We start from the raw sequence: 21,623 nt of genomic DNA on the forward strand, positions 1-21,623 counted from the left end.
AAAATTTCAACAAAATACTCTTTTTGGAAAATTTGGCTCATTATTTTCAATTTTCACGGTCAGAAATTACCTAAAAATACTCCACAAATAAGAAAATCTTCTTGTAAACAAACTTTTTGGCAATTTCAGTTCTGCTCCCTTAATCCTAATGACTATTCTCTTCAAAATGAGCCATTTCCCAAGGGAAATCTATTGATATTTGTGCTGGCAGTGCTCAGTGCAGGCCAGAAGCACATGTTAGCCACATGTTAGCCACATGTTAGCCACATGTTAGCCACATGTTAGCCACATGTTAGCCACATGAGCATTTAGGCACCAACTTGTCTAAAATGTCCACAGGGCCATTGATTTCACAGTGGACAGTGGTGCATCTGAGTAGAGGTCTCTCTCTCAGACGTGTAAAAGGCTCTTTTCTGAATAAACAAGGCGGCCATTTTGTTTTGGGGGAAGGGTGTGACTGACGCACCTTTGTGCACTGAGATAAATATGGAAAATAAATGACCCACTTCATGTTGCTTTGATTTAGTCCATTTTTGGGAGGTTAGTTGTTACTGCTGCACTTTATTTGACACATTTGTGAAAATATTTTTGCTTTTATAACATTTGGCACTTTGGAGAGGTTTGTGCACAATGCTAATGAGATATAACACCAAAAAAATGAAAAGTTTACAAATCCAACATACTTGGACCTAGACTGCTGAAATTGTGCACACATGCTGAGCACCAGTAAGGTTACAACTGTACTCAATTTGGAGTGTGTGCTATGAAGTATATTTTCAGGAAAGATATTTCAGTTTATGTGTAATTTTCTATATATAAAAAAGCTAAATTTTTATTAATTTTATAACTGCAGAACCTTTTTACATGTTTTTGTCACAATGTCCTTCTAAATGTACAAAGAAGCTACTTCTTGTCCTGATTCCTATGATGGTTCACAAAGTATGTTTTAACAGTAATTTTAATATGGAGAGGTTACTGTTTAATTTAGCCAGGCGAGAGGACATGAAAATAGGTGGTCCTTAACAGGTTAAGTAACCAATCTAGTCCAAGCCAACTTTATTTATATTGTACTTTAAAACAACACTGTTGACCAAAGTGCAGTAGGTTACACAGTGGAACAAACAGTAAGAGCAAAAAACACAAAAAACAGAAAGTAGACATAAACCAATACAAAGGCATTGACAAAATCATTACAAAGTCACATATCAATTAGAGACAAAAGCCTGGGAATAAAGCCGTGTCTTAATTAACAGCAAGAGTTTCAGAATGTTAATAATGATTATTGTGTAACTGTGAGATTGACATTTGTTATGCCTGCCTTGATCAGTAGTAATTTTCCACACACACACATGCACACATTTAAGTTTTGGGCTGTGCTCAAGTGGAAGGAAAAGCAAAGAATTCCAGGTTTGCAGCTGTTGATGGAGCCGCTGGGACCTGCCCACAACAATTGCAAGAAAAAAAGAAAACAAAAAAGATTAAATCTTGAAAAATGTCAGTACATCCTTTTAATTAATAATTGTAGATTATCATATTTTCTGGATTATAAGTCGCACCGGTGTATAAATCGCACCAGCTAAAATGAAGAGGAAAAAAACATATATGAATTGCTCCGGTGTATAAGTCACACCAGCTTTGGCAACTATCTGAGCATGGAGGCGTAACTGTACTGTTGACAAGCCTCTCCCGGCAGCACGTTGTTCAAGCACCCATTTGTGAACTCTAGCTGTGGCCATCAAACTTTCAGCCACGATTAGCTTTTTTTGTTGTCTTCATTGCAGTAGGAGTAACCTCCGCTTTTCGCGAGTCTCTCAAAACTTTACTGTTTCTTTCATTTTCAGTGGTACATTTTTTTATATTGTCCAACCGTACAGGAGCAGCAAATACTGGTACACAAGCCTAGACCGTCCTCTAGCGGTTGTCAGTGTGAAAATAATAAACATTGCCTCTTATACAAAAATATAGTGCTATATTGTTTACGTTAGAGCACTGTAATTTGTCTTTAAAGCTCACTTCCAAAATGTCGAGCTGCCTAGTCTCTAAACCCAAAACAATATCCACCCTTTAAAATACAATTGAATTCATTGTTTTATATAAACATGTTCGAAATAACTATAACAATTATTAGGCTATAAACTAAAAAAAATAGCTGGTGGTGTGCGATGCTCTGAACCAGGGCTACTGCAGATTAAAATACAGCAGAAAATATTCATGATAGCATAGGGTGGTAGAGGTCAGCAAGAGGGTGAAAAGGCTTTTTGATTTTTTTAAAAATATATCAAGTACTTCCAAAGTTATGGGTAACCTTCATAGCTTTGTTGGTATATTAGCTACACATATTTTTTCAGTGGATTTTGGATTGTCTTGAATAAGCTAGTAATGGTGAATAAATCTGCAAAAAAGCGCCAGACCTGCACTGGGGCCTTGCGCAATTACGCTACTCCACTGGTGCAGGGGCCATAAGGGTCATTGTTTCATTCATCAGGCAGTAATACAGTGTGTTCAGTTCATGTTTGCCCAAAATATGAACACATCACTGACTACTTCTACTACTACTAGGCTACAACTACTTTACTACCCATAGCACTTATAAAGGTCTTAGACCTTTTGCGTAGAGTTGGCTGAACAAAACAAAGGAAACCAGAGAGAACATTTGCTTTGTGCAACAGGTCAGTCAGAATTAGAGAATATTCAAGTCTAAAATGAATTGGAACTGCTCAACATTGGCTCAGTGATGTCCTTAAGGTCCTTTGTCACAGAGTTCATATTGTGTTCTTGAGCTCCCTCTAGTGGAGAGGGTGAAAGAGGCAGTTTGACTTTGACCTGAAGCACGTCCCAGCTCTCAGGAAGCAGGCCTCTGTTGAAAAGCAGAGGCCAGGTAGGAGAAAAACAAGATTGCTGCCAGTCCACACAGCATGCAAATGGTTTTAACAGGAGAGCGTTGCACATAGACACCATCCTCCAAAGTGCATCCTGGGAAATGCAGTATGACAGGTAGGCCAATGGTTGGGTCTCCACACACAATCCTCAGAGGTATTGCAACCAGCCACCCCATAACGGCACCATAACCATTTGTGACATTAAAGAAGAGGACACAAACCAACTGTGGGAAGATAATGTTGTAGGAGATTTCAGCTCCAATGAACCAAAACACTATGATGCTGTTTTTGAGGGTAGTGAGAAATGTCCCCACAATGCCAACAACCACGACAGACACACGGATCACCCACTGGATCTCCTTCTCTGATGCCTGGGGAAAAATAAAATTTGTACGATATGTTACTGTATTGTTTGATTCATATTATAATCTTGATGTAGAGAGGCAGACACATTATAATTTACTATTGCATTGATTTCATAAAGATTTTACAACCAAAGAAGACAATCATGTATATACTCTACATTACATCAGTAATCTCCAGTAATCAGCTCCCACAGTGTCTTAGGTCTCATATCTATTTTTATTCGATGGCTTATGCAGTGGGGAAAAAAGTACACTTTAACATAATTTTTATTTTCTATTTCTATATCAATTTTATTTCTATTTGTTGATTTATGCACTTTGGAAAATATTTAATTTATAATTATAATAATTTATAATAAAGTGAATTGCATGATCTTTATCATTAATCACCATATGAGCACCGGGCTATTTTTGAGCGTTCTTACCAGTGGCCTCATAATACTTTTGTAAATGTTAGCAGTGAAGACAGCAGCGCCAGACAGCATGACGGAGTCAGCGGAGGACATGACGGCAGCGGCCACACAGCCGATCCCGATGATGGAGATGTAGGAGGGGGTGAGGTACTGCAGAGTGATGGGCAGGACCCGAGCGGCTTCTCCACGTTCATACGGAGATGGAGAGCCATAGGACGTCTTGTTCCAATCTGAGGGAAAGTCAATATACTCTGTGTACTGATGACAAATATGGCTGCACAACATTTTACATTTGTTGTTTTGACTAATCGGTTCATTTAGAACATGTCATGTCTAATCTTTCCCTTGTTTGTTATGGTTTAGATATAGTTTGAATAAATGAATGATTAAATAGTAGGGGTGAACCTGTGGATGCAGCAGCTGCCCCGACCAGGATTGGAGGAATCCCAAATACAATGTAGAGCACAGCTGCAAAACAGCAGGTAATTTTAGCTGTGCGGGTCGAAGAGGCAGCCAGAGTCCTCTGATGGAGACACTGGTATCCCAGAGACCCCAGGCCCTGAAAGGAACAAAGGATTCACTGCCACAGCAGAACCCACATAAGTTATCAAGGATGAAAATACATTTCTGATCCTGACCCGAGATCAAAACTAAATCAAAACAGAAACAAGTGTCATTCCACTGATCCAAAATAAGCACATGATTTAAAAAAGGACTTGACAGCTTGTAAAAACCCCAAATTAAAAATCTCATAAAAGTAGAATATTTTGAAAATGGACTGTAAACCATAATCATCAAAATGATAACAAATAAAGGCTTGACATATGTCACTTTGCATGTAATGAGTATCATATATTAGTTTAACATTTTAAGGTTTTTTTTTAACGATAATCTATTTTTACGAGTTTCACGTAGGTTTACATTCATGTTTATGAACACATACTAAAGAGAATCCCCAACACATCTGAATAAACTGTTAAGTAAGATCTTTCGTTCATTGTGTGGACTTGTTACTAGTATAACTTTCAAGGTTCATTTGACACTATGAGATGTTCAATTCTTTTACCATTATATGTTTCAGCCTCTACCTGCTATCAGCAGGGGGTGTTGCCAGTCTGATGGACCTGTCAGACTGGCTATGCCACAAACTGCTGATAAATGACACAACACTGACCGCCGGTGATACTTCTGAGGATGACCGGCAGATAGCGGCTGATGTAAAGGTAAAAGATTATAACATCTCTAAGGCTAGTGTCTTATTGAATTAACCTTGTAAGAAGTATGAGCTACGTATGTCTACTGTCTTTTGTATAATTTGTTAATTTTGGTCAAGGGTGTATCCCATGACTGATGCTTCACCCACTTTGCCTGTGCGAGTGCAGTGTGTGAATGAGAAGGGCCATTATCTATCTGTCTGTAATAATGTATAACTTTTTCAGCCCTGCATGAGCAAAATTTGTGCCCGCACTTACCAAAAACAGGAAGTCATCCAGGAGAATCACGGCCTTTTTGGGATCTATATTTCCAATCCATGGAGCGTGGAGAGTGTTGTTGAAAAGAGTCTGGCTGATATCCAAAGTAGCTGGATTGACCAGGACGAAGGGAACACAAATCCACTGAAGTGACAGCAGAGGTCAGTTCACACTCATCAAACACAATGTGACCAAAAGCAGGTGAAGTGAACTTTTTATCATGACACTTGCTTGCTAAAGTTTCTGATATATAAGGCACAACACTGGGGATAATAGTATAATATAAGCTTTGCTAATATAAGCTTTGCTGCTCTCACAATGGAGAAATTCAGATACCAGTCTTTTTTTTCTATTTTAAAAAGGTGTAGACACAGATGTGTTGTCCACATAACGTCACACAATGACAATCAATATATATCTGTAAGCATGTGAAATATGATCTAACACCAAATTATGTTTAATAAACACTATCAGTAACAAATAGATTTCTTGTTCACTGGTCGTAATTTTATATCTGATCCTAATCATGGTGTGGGACTATCTGATATTTGCAACTAAATAATAATAATAATAATAATAATAATAATAATAATGGTTTACGAGCCTGTGTTACTTCGTTTCTCAAAGCAGCACACTGTAATCATTATTCATTCTCGCCATACTTGGTGGTAGTAAGCTACTATTGTAGCCACAGGTGCCCCTTTGGGGTTGACTGACGGAAGCGAAGCTGCCAATCATTGCATACAACCCCCATCTGACTACCACCCACCACTCACTCGCACATTACATTCATTCTGACCTATTGTACATGTTTTTAGTGGTAGGGGAAGCACCCGGAGCAAATCAGACACAGGGAGATTATCCAAATTCCACACAGAAAGGCCCCATTCGGCCCGGGGATCAAACCCAGGACCTTCTCGCTGTGAAGCACGAGCGCTAATGCTCTGCCGTACATTAATATTATAAATGAAAAAATACCATGCAGACGAACACCAGGATAAGCTGTATGACGTCTGTGTAGGCCACAGAGTAGAGCCCTCCCAGCAGAGTGTAGGTGATGGCCACAGCCGCAGAGACCCAGATGCATAGCTCATAGGATAAATCCAAAACAACACTCAGTGTTGAACCTGACAGATAATAAATACGACATACAGTAACAAACTCAGGATGTGAAATTCAGAGTTGAGGTGCACTTACCTAAGCAAATAAATATACCACCAGTTATCACCATATCAAGACATATTGAAGCCAGAGACAAAGGAATAGTTAGGACTTTCCCATACTTCAGTTTGAAATGATCAAACATGGTGACACATTTTTTTTCCCTCATTGGTTTTGCAAACACCAGGCCGCCTACATTAGGACAAAAAGAAGAAGAGGTATAAACACATGCACAGGTCTAATCACTTTATGAGTAAATCTTTTGCCTCCATTTTGGACATTTTCAAACTTTTACCGCTATTTAATTCACTTAATTTCTTCTTTCACAACACCCATGACTCCTCATTTCATTTTCCACTAAGTATTTTTCCAGTACCTTGAGGGATCCATGTAAATGTAACTATGGCAACACTTACCGGCACAGTAATAAAGCAATGTACTATAGGTTGGAAACAACTTGGTACCAAGTATAATTACATGGCAATATATGACACATTAATGGCCATTCTAGTTGTTTGAGGTAATATGATTTTTTAGAAACTCTAACCTATGAAGACTAAAATACGTAGAAACAGGTTTGTATTTCCTGGATGAATTAATATGAACAGTGCTGCAAAATGCATTCATCCATCATTACCGGGTTTTTTTTGGGGATCCCATCGCTATGTTGTTAGCAGTAGTTTTGTTTTAGTTATGATAGAAAAAATATGTTTAGAATGGCTTCTTTCTGAATATTCAAAAGATAATGCTGGTAATTTGTCATCTAGTAGAATATACTGTTTTTGCCTACAATGTCAGGGATAATGTGGTCATTATCGGGAAAATAAGTACCGACAGGGCGAACCAGCTGTTTCGCCCTGAAGGTAGGCCTACTTATGTTCCCGAAAATGAACAGCGGTCTATACATTATCCCGCTTATTATACTGCTATTTGCCAACTGAACACACACAAAATAAACTTCATACACTTTTATGAAGGTCGAAAGGTTTATTTAATTCATTTAAGTTCCCAAAAGTTTGCACATTGCTTGGCAACGTTTGTTGTGATTCCAGTGTGACTAGGCAGCAAGGCTAGCTACTTATTGCTAGCCTAGCTACTTAGTTGAAGGTGCAGTTGGAGAGGAGGAATTGTGGTGAATTTCTGGGTAAGTTGAAAGTCGGACTCCCGTTAACTTCACGAGTGATTCCCCCAACTTCTCTCGCAGGTCCTCTACTATTTGTAGAGTGATATGAAAGACCTGTATTACAAGCATTTTTTTCAGAGGTCCTCTAGCAGAAAATAATGACCGGTAGAACGTTGGAAAATCCCATTCAAGTCAATGGAGCGTTCTACTTGTATTGCGAGGAGCGGTATAATAATGAGCTTTAATTTACAAATACTTACAAATCACAAGAGTCATAACATATGACATTAGCATGGTCAACGTAAAGGTGAGTCCCATTTTAGGGCTGTAGGCCATCTCTGCTGGGCCCAAAATAGAACCGCCTCCAACCCAAGTGGCTTTAGGACAACACAGAACAAAAACAGTGAGTGAGTGAGTGAGTGAGTGAGTGAGTGAGAAATTAAATATGCACCTTGCAAGAACTGAAACCATAGCTTGCGCAACTTGTGCACTGCATGCATGGTACAATCTCTATTGTTTGATTATAGCAAAGTACTACTCACTTTGTCAGTTTAATATAACGTTTTGCAGTTGCATACTTTCTTACAAGCAACAGTGTGGCAACAGTTTTGTAAGCCGCAATGAGAACACATGTGAACAAATGTTGCCTTCTAGTGAGGTTTATGGAATCATTCATAGGAGCCAAGGCAAATGCTAGAGGAAAGCAGCAGCTAAAAGACAACTATGAAAGTAAGCAACATGCAAATGTTAAGCTAACACCAGCTAAAGTTGCGCAAAGAGCGGCAAAAAGCTAATATTGGCAAAATCCCTATTAAGATCAGTGGTATGATATCAAATATTTAATATGTATGATCTGCATAATAGTGAGGGCTGTCCACTCTCTCATTTGCCAATCAGAGACCAGCGTCTGTTCACGTCACGCTAGTCTCGGTTCAGTGCACTTTTGCCACAGCCAGAGGTCAGTGGCAAAATACCTGTTCAGACCGGTTTGGCCCTGGTCGAAAAGCTCGCCCGACAGACTGCAGAAAAGTCTCGTCTACAGTCTGAATTTAGAAGCACAAGATCAGGCCCCAGTGCTATCCTTATAAATACAATATTAGTAATACAATAGTACAATAAAAATATACAATGCTAAAAAATAAAATCTATTAAACAGTAATTAGAATAATAAGATATTAATAAAATAGCAAATTTTTGTCAAGAAACAGCTGAAGAAATTAAACGGCAACAAAAATTGCAACAGATGATGGCAAATCCTGGTTATATCCAGGTTTAGAAATGGGAATTGTAATTGTCATTGTGGTTGCAGCTGACCATGATGAGCCAAGCGTGACTTACCCAGGTGAAAAAAGACACTGAATGCACAGGAAACATGCACCGAGTATAGAGCAGTCAAAATCATTTAACCTGTCATTGTGAAGACACCCAAGACCATTTTGATGTTGCGGTTTCCCAGGACAGCCATCTCCATCTCTTTGGCCCCACTTTTCTTCTGCTCTCTTCTGGACTTGAATGACGCCCATATCCCAGTCCCCAGAACCAGCAGGTAGAAAAAAACTATGGCTATCACTCCAGGTATGTTCACTGCCATGGTGTCCCAAACTGACTCACAGCACAGATGAAAAGTGTATCTTCAGAGGCCACTTCGAGAAAAAGAACAGTTTTTGTCAAGAGAGCTCCTTCGTCTTGTGGAAGCATCGCCTGACTTGAATGGCAGACTTGCATAATGCCTTGAGTTCGTGTCTAGAAAAGGGTGTTAAGTAACCCATCTAGTCCAAGCCAACTTTACTTATATTGTACTTTAAAACAACACTGTTGACCAAAGTACAGTAGGCTACACAGTGGAACAAACAGTAAAAGCACAAAAGGTAAGACACAAAAACATAAAGTAGACATAGTAGACATGAACCAATACAAAGGCATTGACAAAATCATTACAAAGTCACATATCAATTAGAGACAAAAGCCTGGGAATAAAGGCGTGTCTTAATTAACAGCAAGAGTGTCAGAATGTTAATAATGATTATTGTGTAACTGTGAGATTAACATTTATGCCTGCCTTGAACAGTAGTAATTTTCCACACACACACATGCACACATTTAAGTTTTGGGCTGTACTCAAAGTGGAAGGTAAAGGAAAGAATTCCAGGTTTGCAGCTGTTGATGGAGCCGCTGGGACCTGCCCACAACAATTGGAAGATTAAATCTTGAAAAATGTCAGTACGGACTATAAGTTGCTCCAGAGTATAAGTCGCACCAGCCTTGGCAACTATCTGAGCATGGAGACAAGCCTCTCCCAGCAGCACGTTGTTCAAGCACCCATTTGTGAACTTGTTCCTCCAGCTGTGGCCATTGAGCTTTTAGCCGCGATTAGCTTTTTTTGTTTTCTTCATTGCAGTAGGAGAAACTCTCCTCACAAGTTTCTTGCTCACTCCAAACTACTGTTTTTTTTTCATTTTCAGTGGTACAGTAAGTAAGTGCATTTTTTAATATTGTACAACCGTACAGGAGCAGCAAATACTGCCTAGAGCGCCCTCTAGCGGTTGTCAGTGTGAAAATAACAAATGTTGCATTGTAAAATAAAATATATAACCCTACAAAAATATAGTCCTATATTTTTTATGTTAGAGCACTGTAATTTGTCTTTAAAGCTCACTTCCAAAATGTCGAGCAGCCTAGTCTCTAAACCCAAAACAATATCCACCCTTTAAAATACAATTGAATTCATTGTTTTATATAAATATGTTCGAAATAACTATAACAATTATTAGGCTATAAATAAAAAAATAGCTGGTGGTGTGCGATGCTCTGAACCAGGGCTGGCCATGGCCTTCAAGTAGCAATGCCAGATTAAAATACAGCAGAAAATATTCATGATAGCATAGGGTGGTAGAGGTCAGCAAGAGGGTGAAAAGGCTTTTTGATTTTTTTTTAAGATATATCAAGTAGTTCCAAAAGTTATGGGTAACCTTCATAGCTTTGTTAGTACATAAGTTACAAAGATTTTTTCAGTAGATTTTGGATTGTCTTGAATAAGCTAGTAATGGTGAATAAATCTGCAAAAAAGCGCCAGACCTGCACTGGGGCCTTGCGCAATTACGCTACTCCACTGGTGCAGGGGCCATAAGGGTCATTGTTTCATTCATCAGGCAGTAATACAGTGTGTTCAGTTCATGTTTGCCCAAAATATGAACACATCACTGACTACTTCTACTACTACTAGGCTACAACAACTTTACTACCCATGGCACTTATAAAAGTCTTAGACCCTTTATGTAGAGTTGGCTGAAAAAAACAAAGGAAACCAGAGGGAACATTTGCTTTGTGCAACAGGTCAGTCAGAATTAGAGAATATTCAAGTCTAAAATAAAGTCTAAAATGAGCTGCTCATCATTGGCTCAGTGATGTCCTTAAGGTCCTTTGTCACAGAGTTCATATTGTGTTCTTGAGCTCCCTCTCGTGGAGAGGGTGAAAGAGGCAGTTTGACTTTGACCTGAAGCACGTCCCAGCTCTCAGGAAGCAGGCCTCTGTTGAAAAGCACAGAGGCCAGGTAGGAGAAAAACAAGATGGCTGTCAGGGCACACAACATGCAGATAGTTTTGACTGGAGAGTGCTGCACATAGACACCGTCCTCCAGAGTGCAGCCAGGGAACTGTAGTATGACAGGTAGGCCAAGGGCTGGGGCTCCACACAAGAGCCTTAAAGGTATTCCTGTAATTAATCCCATAAAAGCTCCATATCCATTTGTGACATTAAAGAAGAGGACACAGACTAACTGCGGGAAGATTACATTGTACGCCACTTCAGCTCCAATGAACCAGAATAACAAGGCGCTGTTTTGTAGATTGGTCAGACATCCTCCAATCAAACCTGATATGACCACAGACAAACGGATCACCCACTGGATCTCTCTGTCGGACGCCTAAAGAGGAAAGCATACTCACATTATAAACTGATCAAATATTGATTAATGGACGGCACCATTGACCACCTGAGGTCTGAGGAGGTTCTTGTAAATATTGGAAGTAAAGATCGAAGCTGCTGCAAGCATCGCAGAATCAGCGGAGGACATGACCGCAGCCGCCACACAGCCGATGCCAACGATGGAGATGTAAGAGGGAGTGAGGTGCTGCAGAGAGATGGGCAAGATCCGAGCAGCTTCTCCTCGTTCATATGGAGTCGGAGAGCCATACGATGTTTGGTTCCAATCTGAGGAAACCATGAAACAACTCAATATCGTTATTCATTATCGTTATTATGCATGTCGGATCACCCTTGAAAATAAAATGAAATACAACAATTATTTCAGGGCCTGCACTGGGTGGCGGAGGAACTTACCAATGTCTTCACAACACTTTAAACACCTCTCTGCAATACCACCATCATCTTGGTGCCAAAGAGGTCACCCCCTCATGCTTTAATGACCTCGGTTGCATTTACTCCCATTCTCAAGAAAGGCTTTGAACGACTAGTATCCTAGCTTCAACACAGCTTTGATTTGGCAAAGCTGTAGGACGCAGCTCTCGTCTGATTACAATCCGCCCAGGCAAGTCGTCGAGTGACTCCGGCAAAAGTTGATTGACAGCCCCCCAATCAAACTCTTCAGGTTTACGTTGGTTTGGCAATCCTGTTCTAGTCAGAAGGGACTACTTTCCTTCATGTAACTGCATTGATGGATCATAGGGGCTTCCAAGTGTGTGTGCTGAGCCTCCTCTTTTTCATGCTTAAAAATAAATAAAACAAAATATAAAATATACAAAAAATATATATATATATATATATATATATATATATATATATATGTCTTTGTTGAGTTTGCATGTTCTCTCTTTGCCTGCTTTTCCACCAGGTGCCCCCGTTTCTCCATCCACTGAATGTATGTACAATAGGGTCCACTTTAGGACTAGGACTCCTTTGAAAATTATATTCTGAAAATCTCTGTAGAACAATCCTTATAAAAGTATAGCAATAGACAGGGAAAAATTGAGAGCATAAAATCTCTGTATGTAAAACAATATATATGCTTCACTTCTCAATGGGTATGATTTTATGTCTAATTTAGATAAACATTTCCAATTATAACTTTGTACATATACTATACCTGTTGATGCAACACCTGCACCAATTAGAATAAGCGGTACTCCGAAAAGTATTATCAGAAAAGCAGCAAAACAGCAGGTGGCTTTGGCTGTTCGTGTGGAAGAAGCTGCTAGTGTCCTCTGGTGGAAACACTGGTATCCAAGACTCCCCAAAGCCTACAAGGCAGACATTTTTATACAACATTGATCTTTTAAAGAGATTTCTGCATTGTTCAACTTACAAAATATAGGAAATCATCTAGCAGTATGCCAGACTTTTTTAGCTCTACATTTCCAATCCATGGAGCATGTAAAGTGTTGTTGGTTAAAGTCTGTCTAATGTCCAGCGTGGAAGGATTCATTAAAACGAATGGAACACACAGCCACTGTGGAAACAGAAACTAAGATCCATTAACTGTCTTCCAGGTCATGTGGTTGTTTCCGCAGTTGGTTGTTCTCATTAAATTTTGGTGCTGTCTTCAAACTTAAAGCAGAAGGACGACAGAGCGATCATTGTTATTCAGAAATGAGCCCACTGCACTCCAGATGGCACAGTTGTCCTACAGCTCCAAGGGAAGATACCGACAGTCATGTCTAAATAAAACTGTCGGTATCTGGTTTTGTTTCTGTAGAACAGAAATGTCCAGCAGCATTAAGTGATGCTTCTGAGGAAAGCAGCAGAGAGCAGAAATGATATACTGCATTGCACAATTATCTCAGAAATAATCTCACCGAGCTGACAAACACCAGGATAAGCTGTATGACGTCTGTGTAGGCCACAGAGTAGAGCCCTCCCAGCAGAGTGTAGGTGATGGCCACAGCAGCAGAGACCCAGATACATACAGTGTAAGACACATCCAGGATCACACTGATGGTTGAACCTATAAAATGTACCAAAATCAACCAAAATCATTCTCCATCCTCAACTTGAACGATGGTTTTGCCCAAGTCTTACCTAAACAGATTAATATTAAACTGATTGGAAGTATCTCAACACAAAGGGAAATGACAGATATAGCTGCCAACAGCACTTTTCCGTGTTTCATGTGAAAAAGGTCCAACATAGTCACACACTTCTTGGCTCTCATTGGTTTTGCAAACACAAGGCCACCTAAAAAAAACACACATATCTAAGTAACAAAATATTGGACATTTGTTTCATTATAGTCTCATTTTGTTGAATTGTAACAGTTACAATGAACATAAAACCTGTCCATCTTAGAGTGGGACGTTATCATATTTTACAATATGGAAGAAGAGAGACAGAGAAAATATTTACAAATAATAAAAGTTGTGGAGTAGGCCAACAGCATGATGACAGTGAAGATGAATCCCATAGAAGGTGTGTACATCATCTCTGTAGTGCCTACAATGAAGCCTCCCCCAATCCATGATGCTTCAAAAAGACATACAAAACCAGGAGCTATTAGTTGCATTACAAATGCTGTTGAATCTGAGCTAGCTGTTGAAATGTCCTGACAAGCTGTGTCATTAGCACAATTCAAAACTCAACTCAAAGTGTTTCTTAAAGGGACTATATGGAGTTTAAAAATGTTAAAATTATGTATTTTCCTCCCTCTGTATGTTCCAGCAATGTCCTAATGTGTAGAATGAGCCCAGACCTATTCACCACAACTGCCTCTAAAATCCTGCACTGTCACTCAAAAAGTTACTTCGATCCACCGTCATGTATGAGCTTAATATAGAAGGTGCAGTTACACGTATGACCTGAAGTGGCAGTAGTGAGTGTAAAATGGCCAACTTGCATCTAGCCCCTTTAAAGCAAACCAGTCTTGTGACCTTAAGTGTACTTTTGAGCATTTTCTTTTGCTGTGCTAACTTCTGTTACATTGTTGTAATTCTGTTCTTCTGTTATAGAGACTACAGGTATGTAAAATAGCCTTGTGGCAATAATTCAGCATATCTTTTGTTGTTGTTTCTGTTAATCCATTAATGAATGTGTGCTGTCCATATCAATAAGTAAATAAATAATAATAATGATAACAATAAAATCTATTGTAACTATTCTTTGACTTGAAATGTAGCAAGAATCTCATCCCTGAGAAGAATTAGGATATTAGAAATGCTTCAACCCTCTTTTTCCTACTTAAAAAAATATATATATTATCCAAAATTCCATGGTCTTATTCACACCTTTATTTTAAACCAAACGTTAACATTTCTTTCACAGAGCTAAACTTCGGCACAATGTGGATACAATTAGAAGACCTAGTTATATATTGGCAATTATAGCCCAAACCACTACATGCAGGTTTAAACAGGTATCTGTAAACTAACTGTGTTTTTTGACACTACGTTCACAGAAACAAGAATGTGATTTAAAACATGTTTATTTATAACAACAATTGAATAACCCTTAAATCACTCACAATAATGTCTACAAAATTAAAAACACTCACCTGACATTGTAAAAATTCCAACAAACAAGTTAATTTTGCGGTTTCCCAGGACCGCCATCTCCATCTCTGAGGCAGCACTTTTTTTCTGCTCTCTTTTGGACTTGAAGGAAGCCCATATCCCTGTCCCCAGAACCAGCAGGTAGAAAACCACGATGGCTACAACTCCAGGTATGTTCACTGCCATGGTGCCCCGCTCACTCTCTGAGACATATGGAGGCTGGGTCTCTTTTCAGAGCAGAGGCAAACTACTTTCCTTTTCATAGATACTTGTTTTTCTTTTGAACAGAAAGGAGTGTTTGGCAGGCCAGGCAAAGAGTCAGGTGGGCAATTCTCATGAAAGTGTGCCAATGTTTGACAAAAATCAAACTTAAGATAGGACTTGCACTGTGCTATAAACACATAACGTACACGTCCTATTAACTTTTTATAAAACTTTTTATTAAAAAGTAAGATTAACTTCACTTGTAATTACTGCAACACATTTTTGGATATATTTTGTTGGTGGACAAGTAATGGGTCGATAATTCCTTGGGTCCTTGCTGTTCTTTCCCTTGTGGATTAGGAATGTATTGTCAATCAGTCAGGCATTAAAGACAGAACTAAGACTTCATTGAAGTGGCCAATGATTGTCGGCATCTGTTGTGTTTTAAGATGTTTTCTATCTGTTTTTACTGTGAAGCACTTTGTGACTTTGTGTCTGTGAAAAGCGCTATACAAATAAAGTTTACTTACTTACTGAAGTTGTCGAATCGAACTGCAAATCGAGTTTTTTATTTTTATCGCCCAGCTCTAGGTCAAATACATGGTCGAAACTATGACTAAATAACTAAACTGGATTAGACAGACATGGTTTATAGTTGAGGCCTCACTCTCAGAAGAATTTATGCCGTGTACTTGCACAGTTGGTCAGTTCAAAGAATTAATCAAAGAATCAAAGAATTGTCTCATTGGCCTCTTTGCACAGTCTACACCTGGGGTCCCTGTCTGGTGTGATAGATCTGGGCCTCTATTGCTCTGGTGCTCAAGGCCTGCTCCTGTGCAGCCATGATGTTTCGGTACATCCCATGTAGGGGCTTGTCCCATGCCGGAACCTCCATTCCACTCCACCGGAACTTAAACCAGGCACTTGTGGGATGTATTGTGAAATTATGAAAAGAATCTTTTGGAAGTATATTAACATTTTTATTACTGCTTTCCGTCCCATAATGGATGGTTGAAGATTCATCCAGCGGAGCAATTGTTTTGAACAATGGATTTTTTTCCCCAAAAACACACATCACTACCCCAAAAAGCGGTACAGGTTCAAAGTGTACAGCACACTGAATACTGGCTTTCTCTGAAAAACAGGGGATAATGTCTGACATTCTGGGTAATCATTTTGAAGTACACAGTGTGCATTAAGAGGGGCACGTCATGAATGGCTCTCTGGTATCTACCTCACAGTCCTTCACCATAGCGTTGTTTATACTGTGCTCTGCAGTTCCCTCTAGTGGAGAAGCTTGGGAAGGTAAATGCTGCTGTTTGACCTGAAAAACATCCCAGCTCTCAGGAAGCAGGCCCTTGTTGAATAACACAGAGGCCAGGTAGGAGAAGAACAAGATGGATGCCAGGGTACAGAGCATGCAGATGGTTTTAACTGGAAAGTGCTGCACATAGACGCCGTCCTCCAGAGTGCAGCCAGGGAATGGTAGTGTGACAGGTAGGCCTAGGGCTGGATTTCCACACATGAGCCTTAAACAAACTCCTGAAAAGAATCCTATTATCACCCCATACCCATTTGATATATCAAAGAACAGGGCACAGACTAACTGAGGAAAAACGACAAGGTACGCCACTTCTGCACCAGTCAAAATGACGAGGATGGGACTATTTTGCAGGTTGGTGATAAGAGAACCAATCAAACCAGCGATGATCACAGACACACGGATCACCCACTTGATTTCTCTGTCAGAAGCCTAGACAAAAAAGCACAAATGGTAGTTTATCATCAGATACAGAAGATACATATATTCAAGGCTTTCCTCTCACCTGAAGTCTGAGAATGCTTTTGTAAACATTGACCGTGAAGATAGATGCAGCTGAAAGCATGATGGAGTCGGCAGAGGACATGACAGCCGCGGCCACACAGCCGATCCCAATAATGGAGATGTAGAAGGGAGTGAGGTGCTGCAGAGTGATGGGCAGGACCCGAGCAGCTTCTCCTCGTTCATATGGAGACGGAGAGCCATAGGACGTCTGGTTCCAATCTGAAGAAACACAATACATTACTCCTAAAGTTATGTCATCATCTGTGTGCTGTGTCACTGTACTCCGCTTTGGAAATGCACACACCACTATTTATCCATCGACAATAACTGTTTTTGTACAGTAATTCACTTTTCTTTCAATTTAATCCAAAATCATGTAAAGCACTCGTAGACGAATACTCTCAGAGGTCACTGATCAGATGCACTTCCAGACAGGAAGTCTTTGAAAGTTTCTCAATTACCAGTTAAACCGATGGAGATTTTAATAATAATAATAATAATAATAATAATAATAATAATAATAATAATAATAATAATAATAATAATAATAATAATAATAATAATAATAATAATAATAATAATAATAATAATAATACATTGGTTTTATAGAGCACTTTTCTGGGCGTTCCATACGTGGTGGTGGCAAGCTACTAGCCACAGCTGCCCCCGGGTAGACTGACAGAAGCTAGGCCAAGTCGTGGCACACTGGACCAGGGGCCTCATTTATAAAGTTCACGTACGGACAAAAGTAGGCCAAAATGAACTGTTCTGCGCCAAAGGTGGTATTTATAGAAATCAAACTGAACGTGAAACATTACGCACCAGCTCCACACTAGGTTTGTACCTGTCGTACGCAGTCCGCACTTTTCAGAAACGCTGCACACGAGGAGAGGCGAGGGAAAGTAGCGAGGGGAGGTCACATTGAGGAAATAAAGTTTTGTGCACATTTTAAACCTCTGAGCTTTCTTCTTTATTTAATCATCACCTTATTCTTCGGAACTGATTGGTAATAAAAATATGAAATATAAGAATTAAACCATAGGCTTTGAGTAAAGCGTTTAAATATTTAGTTCTTATACTTGGAGCATCACAGATTACGAACAGATTTGTCAAAGACGTGCACGCTCATGTACGCTCATGCACGGACTCCTGAGCGCTGCCGCCTCCTCAGAGCGGGAAGCAGGAAGGATCCGAACAGAACCGTTTTAACCATAGTCTGAACTCCTGCAGAGGCCGCGCTGAGGGCGGGTCCAAGGCACAAGTCCATTCAGAGACGCTGCGTAATTACGCGCTGCAGCTCCAAACCCCCCCCCCCCCCCCCCCTCTCTCTCTCTCTCTCTCACCACCTCTGCTTCTTATTCACGCCCAAAGCGAACCGCTGCTTCGTCACCAAATCCCGACTACACGTACAGCGAGCTCAAGAAACAATATCAATACATAATATTCTGTAGTTTCAGGATGTTTGAGCTCCGTGAATGGCACTGGCAAATATCAAAATCAGCGTCTAAGGCTCTTCTTTACGTTCTTAAAGTGTTTTTCCAAAAGTTTTATTGATGACACTGCTCTCTGCAAATACTTTCAGAGAAACAGCGGTAACATGTTTGTAATTACCAATCAATTCTGAAGAATAAGGTGATGATTAAATAAAGAAGAAAGCTCAGCGGTTTAAAATGTGACCTGCCCTCGCTACTTTCCCTCGCCTCTCCTTGTGTCTGTGCAGCGTTTCTGAAAAGTGCGGACTGCGTACGACAGGTACAAACCTAGTGTGGAGCTGGTGCGTAATGTTTCACGTTCAGTTTGATTTCTATAAATACCACCTTTGTTGCAGAACAGTTCGTACGGAAGGTTTTGGCCTCATTTTGTCCGTACGTGAGCTTTATAAATGAGACCCCAGGTTGTTACTTGGTTGGGAGACCATTTTGGAACACCAGAAAGCCTGGGTGAATGAAGCGCGTGGGTCAGTGGTTGGTGGTGGTCATAGATTGACAGCCTCCCTTCTGTCAGTCTACCTCTGGGCAGCTGTGGCTACAATAGTAGCTTGCCACTACTAAGTATGGAGTAAATGAATAATGCAATGCAAAGCATTGTTGAGTGTCCAGAAACACACTATATAAATCAATGCAGTATTATTATTATTATAGTGAGGGACAGATGAAGTGTGAGGATCGGTGCAGCGTCGGCAGTAATGCAGTTGCTGTATCGGACTGTGGTGAAGACGGAGCTGAGTCGAGAGGCAAAGCTCTCGATTTACCAATTGATCTACGTTCCCACCCTCACCTATGGTGACATCTGGGTAATGACTGAAATGACAAGATCGGGGATACAAGCGGCCAAAATGAGTCTTCTTTGCAGGGTGGCTGGGCACAACCTGAGAAATAGGGCGAGGAGCTCAGTCACCCGGGAGGAGCTCAAAGTAGAGTTGCTGCTTCTTCATGTCAAAAGGAGCCAGCTGAGGTGGCTTGGGTATCTGTTTTGGATGCCTCCTGGCCCCTGTTCCAGGCATGTCCTATTAAGAGGCCCTGGGAGGCCCCTGGGAGGCCCAGGACATGCTGGAGGAACTTTTTCTTTCTGAGTTGGCCTGGTGTCGCCTCGGGATCCCCCAGAACAGCTGGAGGAGGTGTGCTGGAATCCCTGCTCAGACTGCCTCCGCAACCCAACCCCGGATGAAGCAGAAGAAAATGGATAGATGTTGCTACTTTTAGCCAGAATCATGGAAATGTCTATGGTAATGTTGAATTTACAACATTCAATCCCAAACTCTATTCAACCTGTGGACGAGGCAGCAGCTCCAATCAGCAGAGAGGGGATCCCCAGCACCACAATGAAAACAGAAGCAAAGCAGCAGGTGAGCTTGGCTGTGCGAGTGGAAGAGGCTGACAGCGTTCTCTGGTGAACACACTGGTATGCTAGACTCCCCAAGGCCTGGGAAATAGAATAATAACATTGATCTAAAAACAACATTTTCAAATAGATATAAAAAACAAGAGTTTATTTTACTTTACCAAATATAAGAAGTCATCCAGTTTTATCCCAATGGTTTTCAGTTCTGTTTGACCGACCCACGGAGCATGTAAAGTGTTGTTGATGAGAGTCTGACGAATATCCAGAGTGGAAGGGTTCATCAGGACAAAGGGGACACAAATCCACTGAAATGTACATGGGAAACTATTACTTTCAATTTAAATTTGGGTGTGCTTTTGCCTGCTGTGGGCCATGGTCAACGATGGTGATCACAGTGTTAATGACCACTAAACCTTCTCCCACGCTCTCATCCATAAGCCCATAATTCTAAGATGGTAAATTGCAATCCAAATAAATGAATTTCTGTTATATCATTTAAAATACTGTATTTTCCTCCATAAAATAATATACATAATATAATAAACATTACAGAAAACCTGAAATTATGACAAAAACGACAGTATTTTTAAGGTTTCAGCTGTTTCTATACTTTTATAGAAAATAAATACTGAAAGAAATTTTCAAGAGGCTCACGACCCACTGAAAATTGTTCCGCGACCCACCTTTGGGCCCCGACCCACCAGTTGCGCACCATTGCCATAGTCTATTTAAAATATGAAATAGTTGCTTTTCCAACTATAAAGGTACTCAGAATACAAAAAACAGTTGTTCCAGTGGCAACAGATTTACAAATTACGCACTGATGGGTGTGATATATGTCAATTCCTTTCAATTTAAATTATGTATACTACATACTGCAAAATATACTGTCCATGTTTGTTCTGCTTGTTTGTTGTAATCACGTGACCTCACCAAGCTGACAAACACCAGGATGAGCTGTATGACGTCTGTGTAGGCCACAGAGTAGAGTCCTCCCAGCAGAGTGTAGGTGATGGCCACAGCAGCAGAGACCCAGATACATAGAGTATAGGACACTTCCAGGATCACAGTAAATGTTGATCCTAGAACAAACACAAATACATGATGTCTCCCCCTCAATTTGCATGTTTTATTTATGCTATGTGATGCACCTAAGCAAATGAATACTCCAGCAAGCATAAGCAGGTCCAAAGAGACACAGACCAGGGACAGAGCCGCGGTCAGGACTTTACCATACTTCATGTAGAAAGGGTCCAACATTGTGACACACTTTCTTTCTCTCATTGGCTTCACAAACACAAATCCACCTACATTGAAAGAAAAAAAAAAAATATCTTAACGATTTCTTCTTGAACTTTGAACATTCTATTCCAGGCCAGAATCTTAACCGTAGAAACATTTTGACCACAACAAACTAGTTTTTCTGACTCTTTATGTGCACTTACAGATGAGAAAAGTTGCAAAGAATGCTGTTAACATCAACATTGTGAAGGTTAGTCCCATAGAAGGCATGTACGCCATTTCTGCAGTGCCCACTATAAAACCTCCTCCAACCCATGTGGCTGTAAGACGATAGAAAGGTTAGGAGCAGAAATTCATTTAAACACTTAGAACATAAAATAAACACATGCATATATAAATAAACAAAGCATAACAATACCTGTCATGGTAAAAATCCCCACAATCAAGTTAATTTTGCGGTTTCCCAGGAGAGACATGTCCATCTCTGAAGCAGAACTTTTTTTCTGCTCTCTTTTAGACTTGAAGGAGGCCCATATCCCAGTTCCGAGAACCACAATGTAGAAGACCACAATGGCTATAACTCCAGGTACGTTCACTGCCAT

General features: G+C 40.1%; 2 protein-coding genes and 1 pseudogene across 3 annotated transcripts; all 3 read right to left on the minus strand.

Moving 5' to 3' along the window:
• Positions 1 to 2,697: 2,697 nt before the first annotated feature.
• Positions 2,698 to 15,095, minus strand: LOC306976291 (high-affinity choline transporter 1-like; annotated as a pseudogene). Its single transcript has 7 exons — positions 14,912 to 15,095; positions 6,327 to 6,482; positions 6,108 to 6,256; positions 5,130 to 5,273; positions 4,063 to 4,216; positions 3,670 to 3,887; positions 2,698 to 3,250 (listed from the first exon to the last, which is right to left on the minus strand). The product of its transcript is annotated as a high-affinity choline transporter 1-like (transcript).
• Positions 10,787 to 14,180, minus strand: LOC306976292 (high-affinity choline transporter 1-like; the record flags this gene model as incomplete). The annotated part of the gene is made up of 7 exons (XM_079574212.1): positions 10,787 to 11,335; positions 11,405 to 11,622; positions 12,515 to 12,668; positions 12,734 to 12,877; positions 13,224 to 13,372; positions 13,447 to 13,602; positions 14,165 to 14,180. The coding sequence occupies 7 exons, from the start codon at positions 14,178 to 14,180 to the stop codon at positions 10,787 to 10,789; spliced, it is 1,386 nt and encodes a 461-aa protein (XP_079430338.1).
• Positions 15,096 to 16,190: 1,095 nt separating the features above from the next.
• On the minus strand, positions 16,191 to 21,623 carry LOC306976293 (high affinity choline transporter 1-like; the record flags this gene model as incomplete). The annotated part of the gene is made up of 8 exons (XM_079574213.1): positions 16,191 to 16,247; positions 16,348 to 16,866; positions 16,940 to 17,157; positions 19,707 to 19,860; positions 19,941 to 20,084; positions 20,713 to 21,086; positions 21,225 to 21,341; positions 21,440 to 21,623. The coding sequence occupies 8 exons, from the start codon at positions 21,621 to 21,623 to the stop codon at positions 16,191 to 16,193; spliced, it is 1,767 nt and encodes a 588-aa protein (XP_079430339.1).

This window comes from Gobius niger (genome assembly GCF_951799975.1).
Source record: "Gobius niger genome assembly, chromosome: 16".
NCBI classification, from domain to species: domain Eukaryota; kingdom Metazoa; phylum Chordata; class Actinopteri; order Gobiiformes; family Gobiidae; genus Gobius; species Gobius niger.